Below are 20,851 nucleotides of genomic sequence, written 5' to 3'. Positions count from 1 at the left end.
CGAAAGTAATAACAAATATACTGAAACTAGGACTAGAATACAATATGCCACTAAATGATAAAGCAATTAATGTAGTTTCCGAAATTGATAAAGCAGTAAATCAAATAAAACAAGGGGATAAAAGAAATTTAAAACACCAAATAAAAGGCGACATTAAAAAAATTAGAAAATAGCATTAAAATAGGTGAGATAATGTTAACAGAAAGGGAGGGAAAAAATTATTCAAAAATGTGTATAATACTGAAAAAATATTTAAAGAAAAATAATTTAAATCTAATCAAAGCTGATAAGACAAACCAAATCATCATTGTTAATGAGGAATGGGAAAAAAAGAAAAAATCTGAAATTGTGTTAACAGATGATTTTATAGAACTATCCAAAGATCCAAAAGAAATACAAAAATGGATGAAAAAAGAAATCACAAAATTATATGAAAAGAAAAAAGTTACATCAAGTGAGAAGAAACAAATGCTCAATTATAATGAAATTAGAAAACCACAACTTAAAATTCAACTAAAAACACATAAAGCAGGTGATATATGCAGTAGATTTTAAACATACATTATTATCTAATTTAGAATTCTTTATTAAGAAAAACTAAAAATAGTACCCTATTCAAATTATTCCATAAAAAACATTGACAAGTTATTAAGAAAATTGATGCAAGTAAAGATGAAGTCAACATATAGGTTATTAAATTTGGACATATGTACTCATCAGTAAAGTGGGAACTTATTGAAAAAAGTCTACTTAATCTAAACATACATAACTGGTAACTAGAGTTAGTAAAATATAGTTTTGTGAATAATTACTTTCATATTGATGAAAAAATATATAGCGAAAAAAATGGTATTAGCATGGGTACAGTAATTGGCTCAAAACTTGCTGAAATATGCATGATAGAAATAGATAAAAAATTAGCAAATTTAAATGGAATAGTAATATAATAGCTAGATATGTGGATGACATTATAATAGTATATGATACGTTAATAACTAATGAAAATATAATAAACACCTATGCAAATACATTAAGCAATACTTCAAAACTTGAAAGTGAAACATACTAAAAATGAAATTAATTATCTAAACATAACTATAAACAGTGGGAAAAATATTCTTAATATAAAACCATATAAAAAAAGCTGCAACGTGGATAAAACTCTAAACTATAAACTGTATTGTCCTGTAACAATTAAAAAGAATAATTTTGTGATACCGCTCTACTCACTACTGACACCGAGGTACTATAACTACACCTTCAAAACGAACCTGTTACCGGTGTTCCTTGCGAAAATCGTCTCAGAGCATCTCACTAACGTTTTCGAACTTATAACAGTTCTTCTTCAGGTGAAGATGGAAGATTTGAAAAAATAGAATAGAATGTTTCAAACCGAACCGCTTTGTCTAATTCCGTCATGGCTGACATGCGCTGTAGTGTTCGGGTGTTGGTTATCGTCTATGCGTGTCTAAAAGGACTTGCAAGGCCGATGAAATGTTGATCTCTTCTTTTTGGTTGATGCAGATATTATTAAAGCTCATTTTATATATAGCGACCGCTTCTAACCATTTTATATGTTCCGGGTAGGGCGTCGTTACGATGATTTTAGCCTTATCTAGTTCTGCCTTGATATCTTGATCGGATGCGTATATACTTAGCGCCGTGTTGAGTTTCCGGTGCTGTAGGTCAGCTTGGTGTTCTTTTAACCTGGTTTTTAACGAGCGCTTAGTGAAACCGATGTAAACGAGCTCTCTTTGCCATCTGTTGTCCATTAGAGGGATAGAGTACACTCCGTACATTCTGTTGGGATCCGGAGGGTCTTTGCAATTTTTTAGGATTTCGGCTATTGTGGGGCCTCTCGATACTATCTCCACTAAGAAAGCTCTGGACAAAGAACTGGCTTATCTTAAAAAGGTCGCAACAGACCACGGATACCCTTCCCTAATACAGCGTATAACCAGGCAACATCACCAAGGAAACGCATCCGCTGGACAAGCAAAAGGTAGCGCTAACAAAAAAGATTTAACAAGGCTTCCTATCACATACAACCCATACGTTAGAGGAGTATATGGAGAAATAGCCAAAAAACAGCAGATGCAGATAGCGTATCGAAGAGGCCCCACAATAGCCGAAATCCTAAAAAATTGCAAAGACCCTCCGGATCCCAACAGAATGTACGGAGTGTACTCTATCCCTCTAATGGACAACAGATGGCAAAGAGAACTCGTTTACATCGGTTCCACTAAGCGCTCGTTAAAGACCAGATTAAAAGAACACCAAGCTGACCTACAGCACCGGAAACTCAACACGGCGCTAAGTATATACGCATCCGATCAAGATATCAAGGCAGAACTAGATAAGGCAAAAATCATCGTAACGACGCCCCATCCGGAACATATAAAGTGGTTAGAAGCTATCGCTATATATAAAATGAGCTTTAATAATATCTGCATCAACCAAAAAGAAGAGATCAACATTTCATCGGCCTGGCAAGTCCTTTTAGACGCGCATAGACGATAACCAACACCCGGACACTACAGCGCATGTCAGCCATGACGGAATTAGACGAAGCGGTTCGGTTTGAAACATTCTATTCTATTTTTTCAAATCTTCCATCTTCACCTGAAGAAGAACTGTTATAAGTTCGAAAACGTTAGTGAGACGCTCCTGAGACGATTTTCGCAAGGAACACCGGTAACAGGTTCGTTTTGAAGTTGTAGTTTTGTGATACCACTATCAAAGATATGGAACAGAACATCTAAAGCAGAAGATAGAGAAAAACAACAAAATGAATTAATAAATACATTTATATTAAACAATTACCCCAGTAGATTGTTAAAAAATGGATAACAGAATTTATAAAAAACAGATTTAAATATATTAAGTTAAAAGTAAAAATGATGATAATATATATACGTCATTCCTTATATTAAAGGTACATACAAAAAATATAAAAATGTTTTAAAAAAAATATGAAGTTATACTAGCAGCCGAACTAAAAAATAAAATCAAAAATAATATTAATATCAATAATATTAAAATTAGAAATAAAGAAAAACTACATGAAGTAGTGAGCTAAAATATACTTGCAATAAACCAGCAATTTACATAGTTGAAACAGGAAGACAACTCAAGACTAGAGTAAGAGAGTATGAAACAGCAATCCGGCTAAAAAATAACCAATCACCATGGACAGATCATTTTAGTAAATATGGATGTGTGATCAATAATAATAATATAAAAATAATCCACAAAGAAAAATATAAGTTTTTACGAAAGTTGAAAGAACATTTCGTGATTTTAAGTGCACACAACACCATGAATTTGAATAATGGGATGGAGATAGATGACGTGTGGGCAGAAGTGGTAAGGGCAAAATGGGACATAAACAGACAAAAGGCTGTTAGAACAATGCCTCAAGGGTAAGACATCAATATATCAAAGTGTTGTATGTTTTAGCAAAAGAGGTTAGTTTGTTATAATATAAAGCATTCAAATGCTCTGTAATTTGTAATAATTTTTAACATCGTATGTTTCTCTATTGTAGATATGTATTACCTGATGAGGGGTGCAAGTGAAACAAATTTTGCACCTGAAATCCATTGTAATGTAATAAAGGCTAACAGTTGTAATCCTTAGTTTTGTCTCTGATAAAATGTGGTTATAACTAAAAAAGATGATGGTTGTCTTCTGTATTAACCCTTGAAGTTTTTTAATTTAAAAAAAATATATATTTATTTATTTATTTATTTATTTATTTATGGCATGGTTTTTTATATATGTTACCTTTACAAGATAAATAAACCAAGTTTGAACATCCAAGACAATATGTAAATGAAGTCATAATATGATACTGTGTTAATATTCAGTGTCACGTGACCACAGGCCATATTCTGGTTACCATCTCTCGTCTCTCACAAGCCGGTCACTGATTGGCTAATCCAAATAATTAGCCAATCAGCGATGGCTTGTGAGAGATGAGAGACCAGAGACGGTGACCAGAATATGGCCTCACATCCTGTGGAATATCTTATTACAGTACTCAGTATTGTATAATTAATAATTAATTAACAAAATTTGTTTTGTTATTGTTAATTATGAATGTTTAAAAAGTGTGTCAATTTTATCACACACAAGCTCCAGGTCTCAACAGGTTTACCAATTCCTCAAATTCGTTTCACATTGTTTACTTCAAAAAGAGTATCCATCATGTAATTGACAAATCACAGGAGTAGGACAGTACATATGTATAGGCTTATTTTGGTTGTGTACAGTTCCCTATGTCAATTGGGCTCATTATCATAGAATTATTTTCATCCAGGCCAGACAACAAAATATGTAAAAGAAAGCTAGTTGAGGTGAGTCTCAAGAAAGAGAAGGAAATTCTGGACTGTCTCACAAAGGGAGAAAGCTGTCAGCAACTTGCACTTCAATACAGGGCTGTAAAATCTACCATTTCCAACATCAGCAATAACAAGGCAGTCATCACTGCCAGTTGGCAGGATGGAAAAGTGGAGTCAAATCTTTTTATGGAAGTCAGAGTCAATTTTAACTCCTAACTCCCCATCTTTGCCACTTGGGAACAAAATAACAAGTTAGACACATACAGTGTGATGACATCAATAATAAAGACATGGAGTTTTTCTAGAACTTGATGGCAAAGAATATTTCCATTACGGACTCCATGCTTCAAGTGCCAAGAAGATTGTAAGGAGTCGAAATCTGATCGTTATTTTATGTTTTGGGCATTATTTTTAGTTATAGTTATTTTCTTTTCGGGATCTTTTTTTTTAAGGACAATGTGCTGGGACAGGACAATTTCCTAAACCCTCAATGTGCTGAAATTCAAAAAGAAAAAGACAAAAGATACTAATTTGCATTGGTGATCCTGTGATGCAAACTAATGTAAATAGGGCAGTGTGGATCTACATGGAGAACCAGATAAAAGATGATACATCCATCCAGCAGTGTGGTGTAGTTCCCAACAGCAACTGTCATAGAAGCGACTTGTCTGGCATTATTAATAAGAGATCAGCATATGGAAATGTATACTTTGTGTATTTTTTTTTGATAGAGATTTGAATTGATTTGATCAGATTTAATTTAATATACATAAAAAATATTCCAGTTTATGTGTGCCATGTTTTTATATCTGATTTAATATATATAATCAAAGAGTTCCTTTAATTGTTTATTTTTGTTATTTGACTTTTTGAATATTTGAAATACAGTATATACTAACTCTTTATATAATTAATCGTTGTTATTATTTATTTCATTACTGCTCAATTTAAATATTTGTGGATTTATACTTATAAATGTTATTGTTTCGAATTATTATATTTTGTTCCATAAAGTCCAGGCCTGGTACTTAAATTGAACCTTAACTTCTGTTACCTTGCCTTTTCCATCACGTAATACGTTACAAGATTGCTGAAAAACTTGAGATTGACTTTAAACCAAGTAATAGATGGCTACAATGATTCCACAGGAGACACAACATATTCTTCAGTTTTCTCTGTTGTTCAGCAGCAAATGCAAGTATTTCAATTTCCAATGACTGGGAATCAAAGCTACTGACTTTTAAGGTTAAAGTGCTCAGCAAATAAACACATAGAAATATAGCACCTTAATTTGTTGCTGAGAAGAATATATAATTGAAAACACAAATATATATTATTTCGATTCTCTTGGATATTTTTCAAAATTTTTTTGTTCTAAATTTTGATTTAAATATTTGTATTCTATACATGGAACATATCTGTTCCATTTTGTTTTTGACCTGACGATGGCCTGTTAATCGAGCTGAAAAAGTTTGTTTTCAATTATATATTCTTCTCAGCAACAAATTAAGCTTCTATATTTCTATGCTACTGACTTTGACGAAAGATTACAATGCAAAGTACATATTCAACACCAATGAAACTGGATTCTTATACCAACAGCTATTGACACAGTCACTTACACAAAAAGGAGTCATGCAAAGTAAGCAAAACATAAAGGAATGTCTTATAAGTTAGTATGCTTTTTGTTGTAGTTCAATGAGTGAAAAACTGAAGCCATTAACCATTGGCAATGCAAACTGCTAAAGTGCATTTAATCAGAATAAAGTCAAGCCTGAACCTCTTCCAGTGACTTGGATGACATCCAAGCTTCTCATGGAATGAATTAAGGATGTTAACAAGCAAATGAAACATGCAAAATGGAAGATTCTCTCTTATGTCAACAATACAACCAGCCATGTCCACTCAAATGTTCATGTGCAATTTTTGCCTCCAATCTTGACAAGTCCATAGGAGTATAAAAGTCAAAGAAACCAATTATGGAATGTGCAATAGGTTTAACAGGTTTAACTGAACATTCAAGGTGCAATTCAAATTGTGCTGTAAGTAGTTGGTACAATGGCATTTCTCATGTCTTAAAAGCTTTTAGCTGTTAATAAGAGATGTCTCTATTAAAGTGGAAACCAGTTGATATTTAGTATCATTTTGAGAAATGGTTTCAGTTTTTCACTGTTAAATTTTACCCAGATTTTGAGGGTTTTCAAAATTCCAGATAGACTGATTTCTGGGGGGGCTATATCTTGCAAAGAATGGCAAAGGATCACATACAGACCATTAGCTTCTTTTGACATTTTTACTCCTACAGCTCTGATAAGGTCCCAATCAACTGATTCAAAGCTGCAATTTTACCATTCCTAGACTGAGCTCCGCCTGATTTATCCTCATATAACAATTTGAAACAATGATAGACTCGCCAAGTAAACTGTCCAAGATAAACTCGCACGTAAATCGGATAAAATTTACATATTGCGGTCAAGAGATTAAACCGTAACTTAGACTAAACCATTCTATTAATAAACATACGTTAATGTTTTTCAACTAAGATTTATACGGATTTAAATAGTTTTTGCAAATTTTTTTATAAAGCGGAGCATATTTTGGTAAACATGTAAGTAAAGATTCTCTAAATAAGCAATCATCATAAAATATTCTCACTTTAATTCGATATGCTCAACCGGCAGCCAATTGTTTAAAATCTATATTACTATTTTAACGCTTATAAAATATATTAAATGTATCAGAAGTATATTAAATGCATTGTCATTACCTAAATTAAATATTCAAACACAGAAGAAAAGGAATTCCGATCTTTGCAGGTCCACGCTGCTTTCACAGAAGGAAGAAGAAAGCGCCCTCTTTAATATTGTCAAAAAATTAATAATATTTTATAAATTATATATGAAATTTAATATTTTTTCAAATTATTCATTAATTAATATTTTAAAAAATTAATATCTTTTACTCGCTAATTTTAATGTTAATAAATAAACATTTATTTTTAGTAACAGTTTTAGAAAATTTAAAATAGAGAGAGAGAGAGACGTTTCTTGAGATAAATTATTTTCATATAAAAACTTTAAAATTTTTTAAAAATAAAAATCTGACGATATTTTAAATAAAGAATGTTTAGGTACTAATTTTTAAATGTTTTATTTGATTTCAAATGTTATCTTTCTTTTATGTGTATGAACTGATCCCGACAAATGGAGCCATAGGAAAGTCGGAAAATATCCATAGGTATCGGTAGAATTGGTCGACTCTCTGCAGTCTACACACTGGGCACGTTTCCTATTCTATTTTATTCCTATTCGTTGTGTGGGTTAATATAGAGGCTTTTAGCTTTAAGTATTGTTACCTCCGTACGATCCGTTTTTGCCGGCTGAAGCTTACTGCTTGACCACAGGCGGGGAATAATGCCTTCCGGGAGGGCATTATTCCCCGCCTTTTAAGGGTAACTGACTTCTATTCAGGCGTTACAGAAAACCCGGAAAACTCAATGTGGTCAGCCCGTCCTCACGTAGCGAGAATCCATGACCGAACTCCCAGTGTTCAAATAACGGAACCGCTTGGCCACTGGTAGACCGGCGCATTCCTGGTAAAGCAATTTCCGCTTTCGTAGGAAATACTTCTGCACCTCAGCTACTCAGTGTTGTATTCAGTATTGTTGTTTGGGTCTTTGTATATGTTGTTCTAAACAAATAAAAAGTTTAAAAGCGACGCAAAACTGTCTATGAGATTATAAAATATCGGAGGAAAGCGACCAAGAAAATTCTATATTGTGTGAAAATGCAGTCATCTATATCGTAAACAACAACAATAGAACATATGTATTTACCATTACTAATAAATCTGAAAATGTTATGTCGGAATAGAAAATTGTGTGGAAAATTGCGTTTCTAATTTTTCCAATAACCAGTTTAAAATATATTTTTGTACATCACAATTTTTATTTAAGGTACAGCATGTAACGTGTATAATTTATGACAGCCGAACCTCGCTGCACCGGCGCTACATCGGCTAACTTAAAACGGAAATAGCTTACCTCTCTTTTAACTCTTTTCGTCTCATTTCCTCTTTTTTAAAAAAACAAATCTATTATGGGTTTGGCCAGACCTGCAATGGGAAGGTCAAGTGGTTAGAGAGGGGGCCAGACCATCCCCAAAAAATTCCTCGTTTTTTGGCCTGTCCGGTTCAATCCCGGATATTTAAGAAAGACGTGATAAATATTACTAGTCTCACTATTGGAAAAAGAAACCTTTACTTATAACTTTTTATACGTTCTCTAGCATGACGAAATAGTCTGGCTTCTTGAAGTTAATTACCGTGCTTCTCCCGAAGGCTTTGTAGATTTCTTTCTAACCTTTCAAGTTTTTTAGGCAGAGAAAATATTTTTTCTCGATGGCGTCTTTTTCACTCCTTAGTTCATTGTAGTAAGCACAGAATTCTATCTGCGTATAAATGGAACAGAGGGCCTTGTCATATGTGATTACAACACAACAATCACGTCGGTTGTGAGGACCCGAACGAGGTCGACTGGGAGGTCCGAATGGGGTATATCAATCTAGAATTTAAAGAGCTCTCTTTCCCGAGGACGGGAGAGATTAGATGTCTCGATCGAACAATAGATTTTTTGTATAAATTAATCTAAACAATGGGAAGAAATAAAGTCGAGGAAAACGCGACTGAAGAGGAATCATATTCAGTCGCGACGTTGACCTCTCCCGCGCCCTCCATATAGTTTCGAATTGTTACCAGGTGACAATGAGAGACCAATGGAAAGGTGACTTTGGTAAAAACGGTATAAAACCGTTGTTTCAAGAACGTTTTTGGTTCTTGGAGCGTAGTTTCCCCCTCTTGGCCGTGTGTGCTCCCGAAATATTTGTGATTCGGACCTTGTGGAAGCATCGTCAACTGCGGTGTCTCCTAGCAATCTCCAGAATCGTCGGTTCATCCAGGAAACGCCATCGAGCCTTGTTCTACGCCCCGGGGCCTACAGATTGTTCACCGACACATCGAACTGCTAGCGACGAAGACACGGAATTCTCGAACTTTCGGGGAATCAAGTTCAATAAAGAACTTGATTCCCCGCGATTCGGATTGTGAATCTCCTCACACAAGAAAAATTTGTAAGGATCTTTATGTTTTTATTAAACGGTTTTTAAATGGTAAACCTGTCTCGGCGAGTCTGACTACGGCCACCCGACTGTCGTGACAAAATTTTCTCACCCAAATCGCCTAACTTCACACGATGCTGTAATCACATACTCTATTTTCAGAAGGTGGTTCGGATTCGAATATCTCGTATTAAACATTCGGAAAGGATAGATACAGTAAGACTCCACTTAACGCTGATTCGATATAACGTGGTCATCTGGAAGCCTAAAAAAAAAAACGATTAAATTTACGCCGATTCAAATTATCGCGGCATTTTATTGATTCGTATATAATGCGATTATTCTCAAACACGAACCAATCAGCAAAAGGTGGCAATTCGTCACAGCGCTGTACTTCCCTTAAATCTATGTTTGTTTTGTGTAATTTTGGAAAAAGCATAACATCATGGATGCCATAGGAAATATAGACTTCGCCTGACAAGAATTAACTGATAAATACACGAACGAAGTGTGGAAGAAGTTATGGCTGAAGGTATCCAAGAATTCTCAACGACAAGAGCCTATCGCTGTATCGTTAGGTTGACCAAATTGTCAACATAATCGATACAGCAGGACTAGGAGATGTAGACGAGCAGGATATTGAGAGGTTATTGCAGGTTTCTAATGAGATCCTTACCAACGACGACCTTCAAGAACTGGCAGAACAAGGAATTCGTGTAGAACTGGAAACGAAGAACCCAAAGAATTTCTCTACAGATTTCCTTAGTAAAAGTTTGATAACGACAACCGAAATCGTTAATCAAATTGTAGCGAATGATCCAGATTTTGAGAGGAGTGCAAAAGTAAGACGAGGCATTTTGGATGCAATCTTCCGCTACTCACATTTGTTTAAAGATAGAAAAAAAAAAGGACGAATTGAAACGACTACTTTATCACAAAAAATAAACATATGCACAGAAAAATCTAAAGTTTATGTGTTATTTAACATATATTATTATGCAAATTTATATAAAAATAATTTAAAATTATGGTAAAATCTATTTATTTTTGATCGCGTGTTTCCCTTTCCCTATTTACTCTGTTAAAATGACCTCGTTTAATGCTGTTCCGTTTAGCGCCTTGTCATCTAGGGACGCATCTCCTGCGTTAATCGGGGTCTTATCTACAAACTGTTCGGAATAAGGTCGACATGAATTTACATAGTCCATCTATATGTTACCGTAGGCATATGTTACCGTAATCATACAATTTAGCAAAATCGCTATAGAAGAAATTGCCGTGAACTTTGATGTTAGAAAAAATAATGTAACGAAACGATGACGTCATCTATGTTTATATCAAATATATTTTCAATTATCATCATTTACTGAACGCCGTTTAGTAAAATCGTTATAAAAAGTTTTATTGGTATAAATTTGAGCTTTGTAATTTGAGTAACATTTTGAATAAAATTTGTTTCCATGCAATTTTCTTCTTATAAGCATAAAATTAATTAAGCCGTAAAACTGAATTAGCTCTATGGGAAACACCCGTAAACTTTACTTATCGACTCGAAGTTTCGCCAGTGCCTTACTGATAACGAGAAAGGCGTAAGTTTAGAATTTGAGCTTTCTAGATACAGCAATTTTTTCTCTACGAGCGTCTCCAGTGTCGGATGAAGACAAATTAGAAGAAAATACAGTTGTTTTAGAGATTTTTACACTTTTCGATTGATTATATTTCAGCAAACGCTTTATACAAAATCTTGAAATTTTGCATACACTCTAAGAAAATTTTCCTTCGAACGAGACGAGATATTCGAAATTACTATAGGTCAGTGGCGTGCCGTGACATTTGATGACAGGGAAGCTGTGTTTCTGTAAGAAGCCGACTTCCAGGGGCAATCAGTTAATTGCGCGTCAGTGATGGTCTAGGGCAGTGGTTCTTAACCTTTCTATACTCGCGGCCCACAAAATATTTCATAATTTTTTTGTGACCCCCATTTTTTAATAATAATTTATATTTGATAATTTGATAATTTATCTATAATAAATTGATTTTTTTATTATTGCTTTATTTTTTATATAATAAATGTAAATCATAACTTTATTATTTCATTATCTATTTAAATAACATTCAAACTTCCGCTACTACATTAAACATTTTATTAAACATTTTAAATTAAACATGAAAACTCATTAATTTTTAACAGAAAATAAAATAAGAAACATGTCGATAAATCGATCCAATGTCGATGCTAAAACTAAACTAAAACTAAAACGCCCACTTGTCGTAAGGATTTTGCATATCTTTTGCAAAAATATTTAAATTTTCAAAGCCTACTATTTTTCCTAATTATTTTTAAAATTCCAAGCATTAATAGTTTCTTAAAATTGCTTTGGAATAAAAGAAGTAAATACTGCGGTGTAAGTAGCATATTTACATTTATTTCTTCTGTACTAACAAAGTTGTATGTAGGAAGAAATACAAAATAAATAAATAAAAACTAAATAGGAAAACTTTATCTTTCTTATTTCACTTTTCAATACGATATTCGGATTATACATCAATTTTCTTTTTATTATATTCTGAAGGAAATTTTGCATAATTTGGCGGCCCCCGGCAAACTTCTTATGGACCCCCAGGGGCCGCGGCCCCCCTGTTAAGAATCACCGGTCTAGGGTCCATTCGTATTCATTTGTTCGATAACCCAGTAAAAACTGTAGACTTCTCTAAATGTATTTTTAATATCACAATTACATTCTGAATCGCTAGCCACGATATAAGGGCTAAAATTAAAAATAAATTATAAAAACTTACTCGGTGAAATAAAATGTGCGGTGGATATACATACCTGGTACAATGTATTGTTCGATTGTATTAATATACTTTTAAAGAAAATTATAATTAAAATATAGCTTTGTAAAGAAACGTACATAAAAATAACATAAAATATTCTTTACTTTTTAAATCTTAAAACAATCCACTTAGTCAAATATCTTGATACGAGTAGCTAATGGATGGAACTAGTGACGGTCCAGGTAGGTGTGTAGTGAGTGTGTGCGTGCCAAATCCCGAGGGTGCCGATACCGGTCAATGTCAAATGCCTCTTTTGTCGCATCACTAGTATATCTCAAAGGACGCCACAGGGCTGTTGTAAATTTTAAACGTTTCTACCGTAGCTGTAAAAATCTAACTATGTTAAACTTAATAGTCATTCGTTTTCTAACTAATTCGTTTTAATACCAGGTGTACACGGAAATCAGTTTCCCACTGTACTGAGCGAGTGATTGGTTCTGTTAAGCTTTTGTTGAAGTAAAATTCTGGCTCTTTCAACAGGGTTTTATTTATGTCCCCATTCCCTAATCTCTTAATTATTTAGTCACTTCTTAAGTAGAAATAAGTCGAAACCAGTTACTTTGTACCTGAATATCTGTAGTCTTGGGAAAACAGTGGAAAGACAAATTTTTATGACAACGGATATATAAATCGTAAATTTAAGGAAAATAAATTCTAGAGCTTTTTTTGTACCATTGTACGTCTCATTCATTAAATTTGGTTGTAAATGATGCTGCCAAAGCAACAGTTAATTTTTAACACTGTACTAGAATTGTACACGTTTTTTCTGCATCCCCTTACAGATGGGACATACTAAATCGTAATATCACCGGTTTAACATTGAAATCCGTAAGTAATATAAGATGGGAGAGCGGAATAAACGCAGAATAAATATATCAAATATTTTAATGGATTTTTTTTAAACTCCTGTCAACTATACAGAACTATCATAAAAACATGCCAGTAAATTCCTATCGGTTGGGTTAAGTTATAAATCTAGTCTAGGGTGGGCAACCCTTTTTATAACATGGGCCAGAATAAATTTTACGTTTTTTTCCGCGCCGTAGTAGTTAATTGACGCCTTCTTGTGACTCGTAATTTTTTTAGTCTGCAAATATGAAATAAATAAAAAGTTAATTACTACATTTATTTCTCTATCGTTTTCGAAAATTACAAAGAATTGGAAAAATAACTATTATTAAATTGGAAAAATAACTAATTATCCATTAAAGATCTCGCGGGCCGGATAGAAACTTTTCGCCAGCCGTAGCTGACCCGCGGGTTGCCCGCCGTTAATCTAGTCTGCTCGTGATTCACATAATCGGGCGAGGGTGGCCGAATATCTAGCAGGCGGCTAACAGCCCACAACCGCTCCGGGATATAAAGCCTCTTTACGAGTGTGTCGCTTCTACCAGCTAAACCGGGTGAGGTTGGTGCACTGTAAACCACATGTGCTAATGCCTATATAATCTGGCTGATTGGAGACTGACCCGGTTTCGACATTCCTTCCGCCACCGAATTATTCGAATATACAATAGCAATCTTATCGTTTTTTTTCACATGTAGTATAGAAATTTGTAAAAGATACATAATGCAGTTATAATAAAATATTAATTTTAATTAATTCAAAGTACGTTAAAATATGAAAATTTATATTTTATAAAATTCAAGGGAAGGTCATTGGAAGGTGGAATCGGCGCTTCCATCGCTTCCAATGACGGCACGCCCCTGCTATAGGTGTTTGGGGGCGAAGAAATCGACTCCCGAAAATTGGCAAGTCTGACTACATATACAGGAATCAGACTTTTTTACTTGTCGGGCAATCACTACCGTGACTTCTAATATAAGACACTAGATTATTGGATCAAATTCCATCTGTTATTAAATACAGAACGCCTTCAATAATAATATTCAATATATGTCATACTTAAGTTCCTAAAACGCGTCGTGAACAAAATAGTGAACATCGAAATATTATTTCGGTGAGAAATTGATAATTATGTGAAAAATATCGTACATTCCAGACTAAACACTATGTGGAAGTGTCTAGTGTACAAACATAATAACAAACTGTTATATGGAAGTATCGCTACTTGTTATACTAGTTCTTGAAAGTATAACAAGATGACGGCCGGATGTTTGAGCAGTAAGACTTCAGTCTACCGCTCTGAGATCGAATTCGGGCTGTTAAACAACCCAGGGCCAATCTGTATCTAATGTGTCAAGTCCCGTCTCATATAAACTGGGAGTCCACATTGTGGATCTTCAGACACCAAGGACGGGTAAGATTAAAAAAGCCGTCTCTTAGTGCCCTCAATAAACAAAACAATCGCGAGCTGCCATACTGCAAATATGATTAAAGATTTTCGTGTTCATCGTATATTTCATCATACTAAATTTCCAGAGATTAATAAACTGAAAAATTCATCACAATACAATTATTAATGCAAATGTCTAAAATTCCATTTAATCCATGCAAGTTGTGATTAAATTGGTGGCCGACGGGGCTCTGGTAAAGTGTTTTAATTTTTAAAATTGGCGTTTCCACTTTCTTCAGGGGTCGGATTTGTGGGAAGCGAGTGTTCGGGTTGTTACATTGTGTCGAATTACAGAGAACGAGGCGCTTGACGTGCGAGTGGCGCTTGACGTTCGAGTAAAGTAATTAAACGGTGTATATCTTCGTGTACATTGATGTCGTCTCCGTGTGTGTTCGTGTGTGTATCCCAAGAACATATTTCGGCATGTCTAAAAAACAGTAAATTACGATACGAGAATAAGATGTGTAAAAAAACGGAAGAGTTCTTACCATCGGAGATTTCGGGAAATCCTCAACTGTATGATAAATGGCCACTTTGTCCTCTTCGTGGTAAAGTTGGTGTAAAGTACTGTTTTAGTTTCCGACTCTTCCAACGATTATCGATACTACTGTGTGCCGGAAATAACCGTTCCCTAACGGGCACTTTACACGGATTCGCGTTAGCGTGCCAGGCCTGGACTTTAAGCGTGCACCGAATTAAATAATGACAAGGTGTTAAGGTTAATCATATTAGTCATTGTAAACCGTGCCTTAGTCAGTCGCTATCCGCTTATTTTGTGTGTCCGACCGTCAAAGAACCGCTCCGGATCGAGTTACATATATACAACCTAAGTCTTTGTTTATTGTCTGGTCAATGTACACTTCCGTTTATCAATTGTTCACGATAGGAGGCGTCCTTTTTTGTGTAAGATCCAAGTCGGATGTATGCGAGTTAATAAATGTTCTTGTTGCCTTTGCCTAGCCCTGTTTTTGACTCGTTCACGGTTAGGCTATAGGAAATCACCACACAAGGTGTGTCAATAACAAAATCAAATATTTAATTAATCTTCTAGCAATAAACTATATACAGTATTTAGAAAAAAAAAAAACCAAACAATTTATTCAATGAAATTCAGTAAGAATCACCCCGACAATACTCAATTCAATCTATTTCTAACTTAATTCTATTCCCCTTTGGAATCCGATAAAATCAAAGACTTAACTTATAAACAATAATGCTTATAAATTACGGATCCTAACCGTTACCTCAATATACTAGGAACCTATTTCCTCAAACTCTCAAGACTTCCTATGATCGTCGAGCCACAATTCGAATAACTCCAAAATCGCCTTGGAACTATTTGATCCTATCGGACACCTTTCTGGTTCACTGATACGAAGCTCACCAAAACTCGTTGCTATCCGGAATTCACCTCTCCGTCTTCACTTGAGACTCGGGATTTATAGTGTGAGGTGACGTCACAATTCTGAATGAGATCACTCCCCTTATTTACATACTTAATGCTAACAATAAACTTTTTTCGTTTGTCTGGCAGCCTATTTTCCGACAATACTCGCTAACCTTTTACACTTTTCGTTTCCACAATTTTTCGGGACGTTTTTATTCTTTAAGGTCTAGCGAGTCTCTACTTCGTGTTTGTGGGGTCTTCCCCCCCTCTTTCTCGGTGCGGACTTACTTTTTTCCGCTCGGGAAGCACAAGTGTGCGCGAGTTCTACGGCGCTTTTCTTTCGTGGGTGAGTTGGGTTTTTTTTCTTCTATTTTTAAGTTCCTAAGGTGAATGGTGAGGAAACCTTCGTCCTAACAAAACATAAGTCCCCAAAAAATAGAATAATAAGCAAATAAAAGTAAATAAAAATAACGCTCGGACTTGGTTCCTTACATTGGGGAGGGAGATTCTTCAGTCTCCCAAATGTTCCTACAAAACACAGACAGTGAGAAAGCGAGATGTCCATTTATTATCTAAGGTAAACATTATTAACTTTATGAGACAGAAGAATGAGCCATCTTTCTTCACGAACAATGTTATGACAAGAACCAAGGACCTGACCTAGCCTAACCTAACCGGAAGCTCAATCCTCATAACAGTTGTTTGGGAAGAAAGTTTGGCCGAATGTCGCGTCTGGTGAGTAAACGTGTCACGTCGGATGGTCACAATCGGGAGTCAAATCCGTTGTCATCGATCGAGTATCACGTTCGGGAGACAATCCAGTAAGAATATCGCATCCGGGTGCAGAAGGACGAGTTGGGAAAATCGAAGAGGATCATCGCTTAGGCCAAGGGAACCGCAGCCGTCCGCAGCAACAAAGTCACAGACACCACGGTCCTGAGACTTTGGCGGTTCTCTCTTCCGATTCCTCCACGACTTCCGCAAGGTAGCGGCGTCCCCGTCGCGGACGAAGAGGCAGAAACCGATAAAACACGAAGTGACACCTTGTGCGAGTTGTCACTTCCTATATCCTCCACAACAACGTCTGTGGCAGGCCGATCCCCGAACACCTTGGCCAAGTACAATGGATCCAAAGTGTAGCGTTGCAGTATCCCGATTCCGAGAGACTGCCACGCCACACGCACTTGGAGAAGGTCTTCACCCGTTGCCTCTCGTTCGACGGTCTCTTCCTACACTGAACTAATCGATTGGCAAGAAACACGGTCGAGTCCCCGGTCCTCCAAGTAATAGACAAAGAAAACATGTAAGTGAAAGAGACTGATATGTAGAAACTACGCCATTAGGATGTATACAAATTGTGCACTATATCCATCATTCTGGATAACAAGTGTATTAAGACGAACCAACGTTTTGTTCGTTGTGTTGTAGACAACTTCAGACACTAAAGCCGTGATCCCCGAATAGGGATTGGAAAATTACCAATCCGAAATGCATTGTTAAATAGGCGAAATAAAGTAAACTGTTTTAATTTTGATCTCTGTTAATTGTGCGTAATTAACCACTCGGCCATCCGGCCATCTTTTTTCAGGCGATAGTGACGATTTAAGGATTTATTTCATTAAACACTTACGTCAACGGTGAAGCGCCAAACTCTTCCGAAGATATAAACGATACAAAGATAAAGTTTCTTAATATATATTATTATTAAAATCGTTATATCACATATAGATTACTTAAATTTCACCTAGGAGAAAGTCTAAACTGTCATTTTTGAAATAATTAATTATCTATAGATTAATGTGTTTAAAAACCGAATAAATAAAATTAAAATTTTACATCGGAGGAGGAAACCAATACTCCATAATCTCTAACGTGACAGAACAAGTCAAGACAAGTTTAAATAGCGCCATCTATTATGGGGAATATTACATTCGTCAGAAATGGATACGGTTCTATGTCAGTGAGGCTATATGTTACGCGTCGTCCTCTAAAACTGATAATAAACGCATTGTAATCGGTTTTTAAACTCACATTTCTAAGTAAAATCATACTTTTGCACTTAAATATCGTGCTTATTTCTATTATACATTATTTGAAGTTTTAACTACGTCTTTTGAAATTCTGGTCAAAAGAGGGCATTCCTATCGTCATGGCGGCAAATAAGGTTTGTCTCTTACGAAAACATAGGATTATTTATAATAATATAATGGAAACGAGTTTGATTAGCTTGTAAGAATTTTATGTGAGAAATAATTGGCAGATGCCGGTAATTGGGATTTGTATATATTGTTTCTATAAAGCATGATTGTTGTTGACTTCTGACTTGCTTGCAGATGTGTGGACATATAAAAATGCATGCGTTGCAAGGTGCGTTTTCGTTTGAATGATGCACGTTTTAACGTTTTCATAACTGAAAACGTGTCAAATGACGTCAATTTGACGTCTTCTTTCTGTCAAAACCAACGTGCTTATCCTGTTGTACTGTACAGTAGTGCTTACCAGGGATTTACAGACTCCCGAAAGGATCTGTAAAAATTTTTCCAGGCTTGAAAGCGTAAAAATCAACTTACCTTAATTTTGTGTTGTTGCATGAAATTGTTAATTGTTGTATTAAGAGAGAAGTACATATATTACTATATCGTATTTTTATTTTATATAACTGGTTTCTTTTGTAATTTTATTTTATGAATTTAAATTATTCCGAGAAGGGGTCTGTCTGTCTCCTGACTGGAAAAGAGACACTGTCGACTGGGCATTGGTGAACTGGGCAACAAAATAAATCAATAATAGACAAAATATAAATTTTTTTATTGTCTTCTTTATTAAAATCACCATACTTTTCTAATGATATACTATCTGGTAAATTTAAATCATATTTTTTAAGAAACGAGTTAAAAGAACGATTTTCTAATTAACAAACATATTTATTTATGCTACGTACATTATTTATTTTTACAAGTAGAAAAGTTCTGAAGGACAATTAATATCTACGGGGATACTATAGATTACCACCTATGGAATTTCGGGTCTTTGAGTATATATCTGAACTGAGGAGACCGAGACAAGTTCAACGATACCCTACTTTTGGACCGGAGACGAAAAATAATAAAGTTATACTTTTTTCCAGCAATTGCGCGATGATAGGCAGTCGCGTCACTCTCTTTGCTAAGTCGGCCTCACTATCGCGATTGGGAGTCGCGTCACTTGCCGTTAAAATTGCCTTCGGTAGACGTTTCCCCCTTTTTTTTTTACTTTGTTCAAGAACTACTGTGAACTACAATAACTAGTGACGTTTAGCATATGGCAGCCTGCCGGCGGCTCCCCTCCGGGAGGTCAGTTGGGAGCACAAACAGTGAGAACGGCCGCCATGTTCGCTGCCATAAGTAACATTAACCGAAATGGCGATTGCATGATGATCGGAAGTCGTGTTGCTCTCTCCGCTCTCGTATCGCGTGTTAACTCTACTGGAGATGACCGTAGTCCGACGTCATGGTTTGCAGACTTTACCGCAAAATGGCAGTACTAGCAACTATGGTGCCGTCTTCATGAGAGCATTAAAAAAGTATGGTAACTTAAAAAGTATGATAACTTTTTTATTTTTCGTCTCCGGTCCAAAAATAGGGTACCGTTGAACTCGTCTCAGTCCCTTGAGTTCAAATATATAATCATAGTCCTAAAATTCCATAGGTGGTAATCTATAGCAGGGATGGCCAACAAGTCGATCGACATCGCAATCGCAATGTTTTTGACTTAACGTGTTACACTTGTAACTGAACGCAACGTGTGAATGTAACGTGCAAAAGCAACAATATGCATGCAGTTATGACTGGACTCATAGAAAACACAGCCATTTAGCTTGAATATTTGATGCTGTCATGCGGTAGCTTCTTTTCTTTAGTATTAACAATATTATTATTATTAATCAATATTATTTATCCACTGTGACAATGTTGAGTTTCAATTTTTCATTTGTTTAAAATGTAAGTACCTGTTCTTTATGTTTTAAATTAAATTATGACTTTTCTCACCTATCTATTTACTTGATAAGTGAGCGTTTTCGGCAACAGACCTCTATATTTTTGGATTTTTGGAAATACGTCAATTGAGAAAAATATCCCAGTATCACCAAATGTAGCAAATGTATTTATTCCTGTTTCGGAACTACATACCTGTGTGAATTGGCATTTTCATACTTAAAGTTAACGAAGACTAAACATTCTGTCCTGACTGATTCCCATACTGAAGAATCATTATCATCATCTTTGTTAGGATATACACCTAATTATGTTTCCTTGGTAAGAGACGTGCAAACTCAGTCCTCCCATTAATGTAACGTAATAAAATAAATTCTAAATCTGTCTTCATCAGTAGCTAATTTGAATTAATAAATATTGTTAATAATTACTCATGTTGTTTTAATTCTCCTGGAAGTGAGTTTTTTGGCCTGTTAAATAATTACGTTGCTTTTTACGTAGGTAGATATACGGGGTGTTTCAGTACAAAGAGCACTCCCGCGAGCTATTGATAGATTATCAAAAAATGAGTCTAAAAATCTTATATCATTCTTCCATGATAAATTTTCCTCGCCCAAAAAAAAAAAAAATTGCGAAAGTAAAATCTTATAATCAAATTATCAGCCGTACTGTACAGTTTTATAACAACTTTTTCAAGTTTACGAACAAATAGTACCACAATTTATACATCATAATTGATAAAAAAAATTAAATTATATTTTAAGTTAATAAAAATCTATCTTGAAAGTGTCGAAAAATCGATTTTTTTTAGGTGCCGCCTGTATGGAATGAACTCGTAACTGCAAATATCAAAAGTTGGGTCTGGAAATTTATTTTCTTTATGAGCCTATATCTTGAA

At 35.0% G+C, this 20,851-nt stretch overlaps 2 protein-coding genes across 4 annotated transcripts in view; one reads left to right on the top strand and one right to left on the bottom strand.

Moving 5' to 3' along the window:
* The window catches only part of LOC136974076 (elongation factor 1-delta-like), a 47,031-nt gene extending 39,806 nt beyond the window's left edge, over positions 1 to 7,225 (bottom strand). For 2 of the 3 annotated variants that reach the window (XM_067268853.1, XM_067268855.1), the window contains exon 1: positions 7,111 to 7,225. The gene's annotated coding sequence lies outside the window, so the exon portion shown is untranslated. The remainder of the gene's footprint in view (positions 1 to 7,110) is intronic. The other variant, XM_067268854.1, reaches the window with a different exon arrangement.
* A 10,677-nt stretch (positions 7,226 to 17,902) lies between these two features.
* Ku80 overlaps positions 17,903 to 20,851 on the top strand; it is a 48,421-nt gene continuing 45,472 nt past the window's right edge. The window contains exon 1 of the mRNA XM_067268842.1: positions 17,903 to 18,143. Coding sequence (XP_067124943.1) covers positions 18,129 to 18,143 — 15 coding nt within the window. The 5' untranslated portion in view covers positions 17,903 to 18,128. The remainder of the gene's footprint in view (positions 18,144 to 20,851) is intronic.

This window comes from Centruroides vittatus, unplaced genomic scaffold (assembly GCF_030686945.1).
Source record: "Centruroides vittatus isolate TY-2023 unplaced genomic scaffold, ASM3068694v2 contig_341, whole genome shotgun sequence".
NCBI classification, from domain to species: domain Eukaryota; kingdom Metazoa; phylum Arthropoda; class Arachnida; order Scorpiones; family Buthidae; genus Centruroides; species Centruroides vittatus.
The sequence above is the reverse complement of the archived record's forward strand: the minus strand, read 5'-3'. Positions and strand labels throughout refer to the sequence as shown.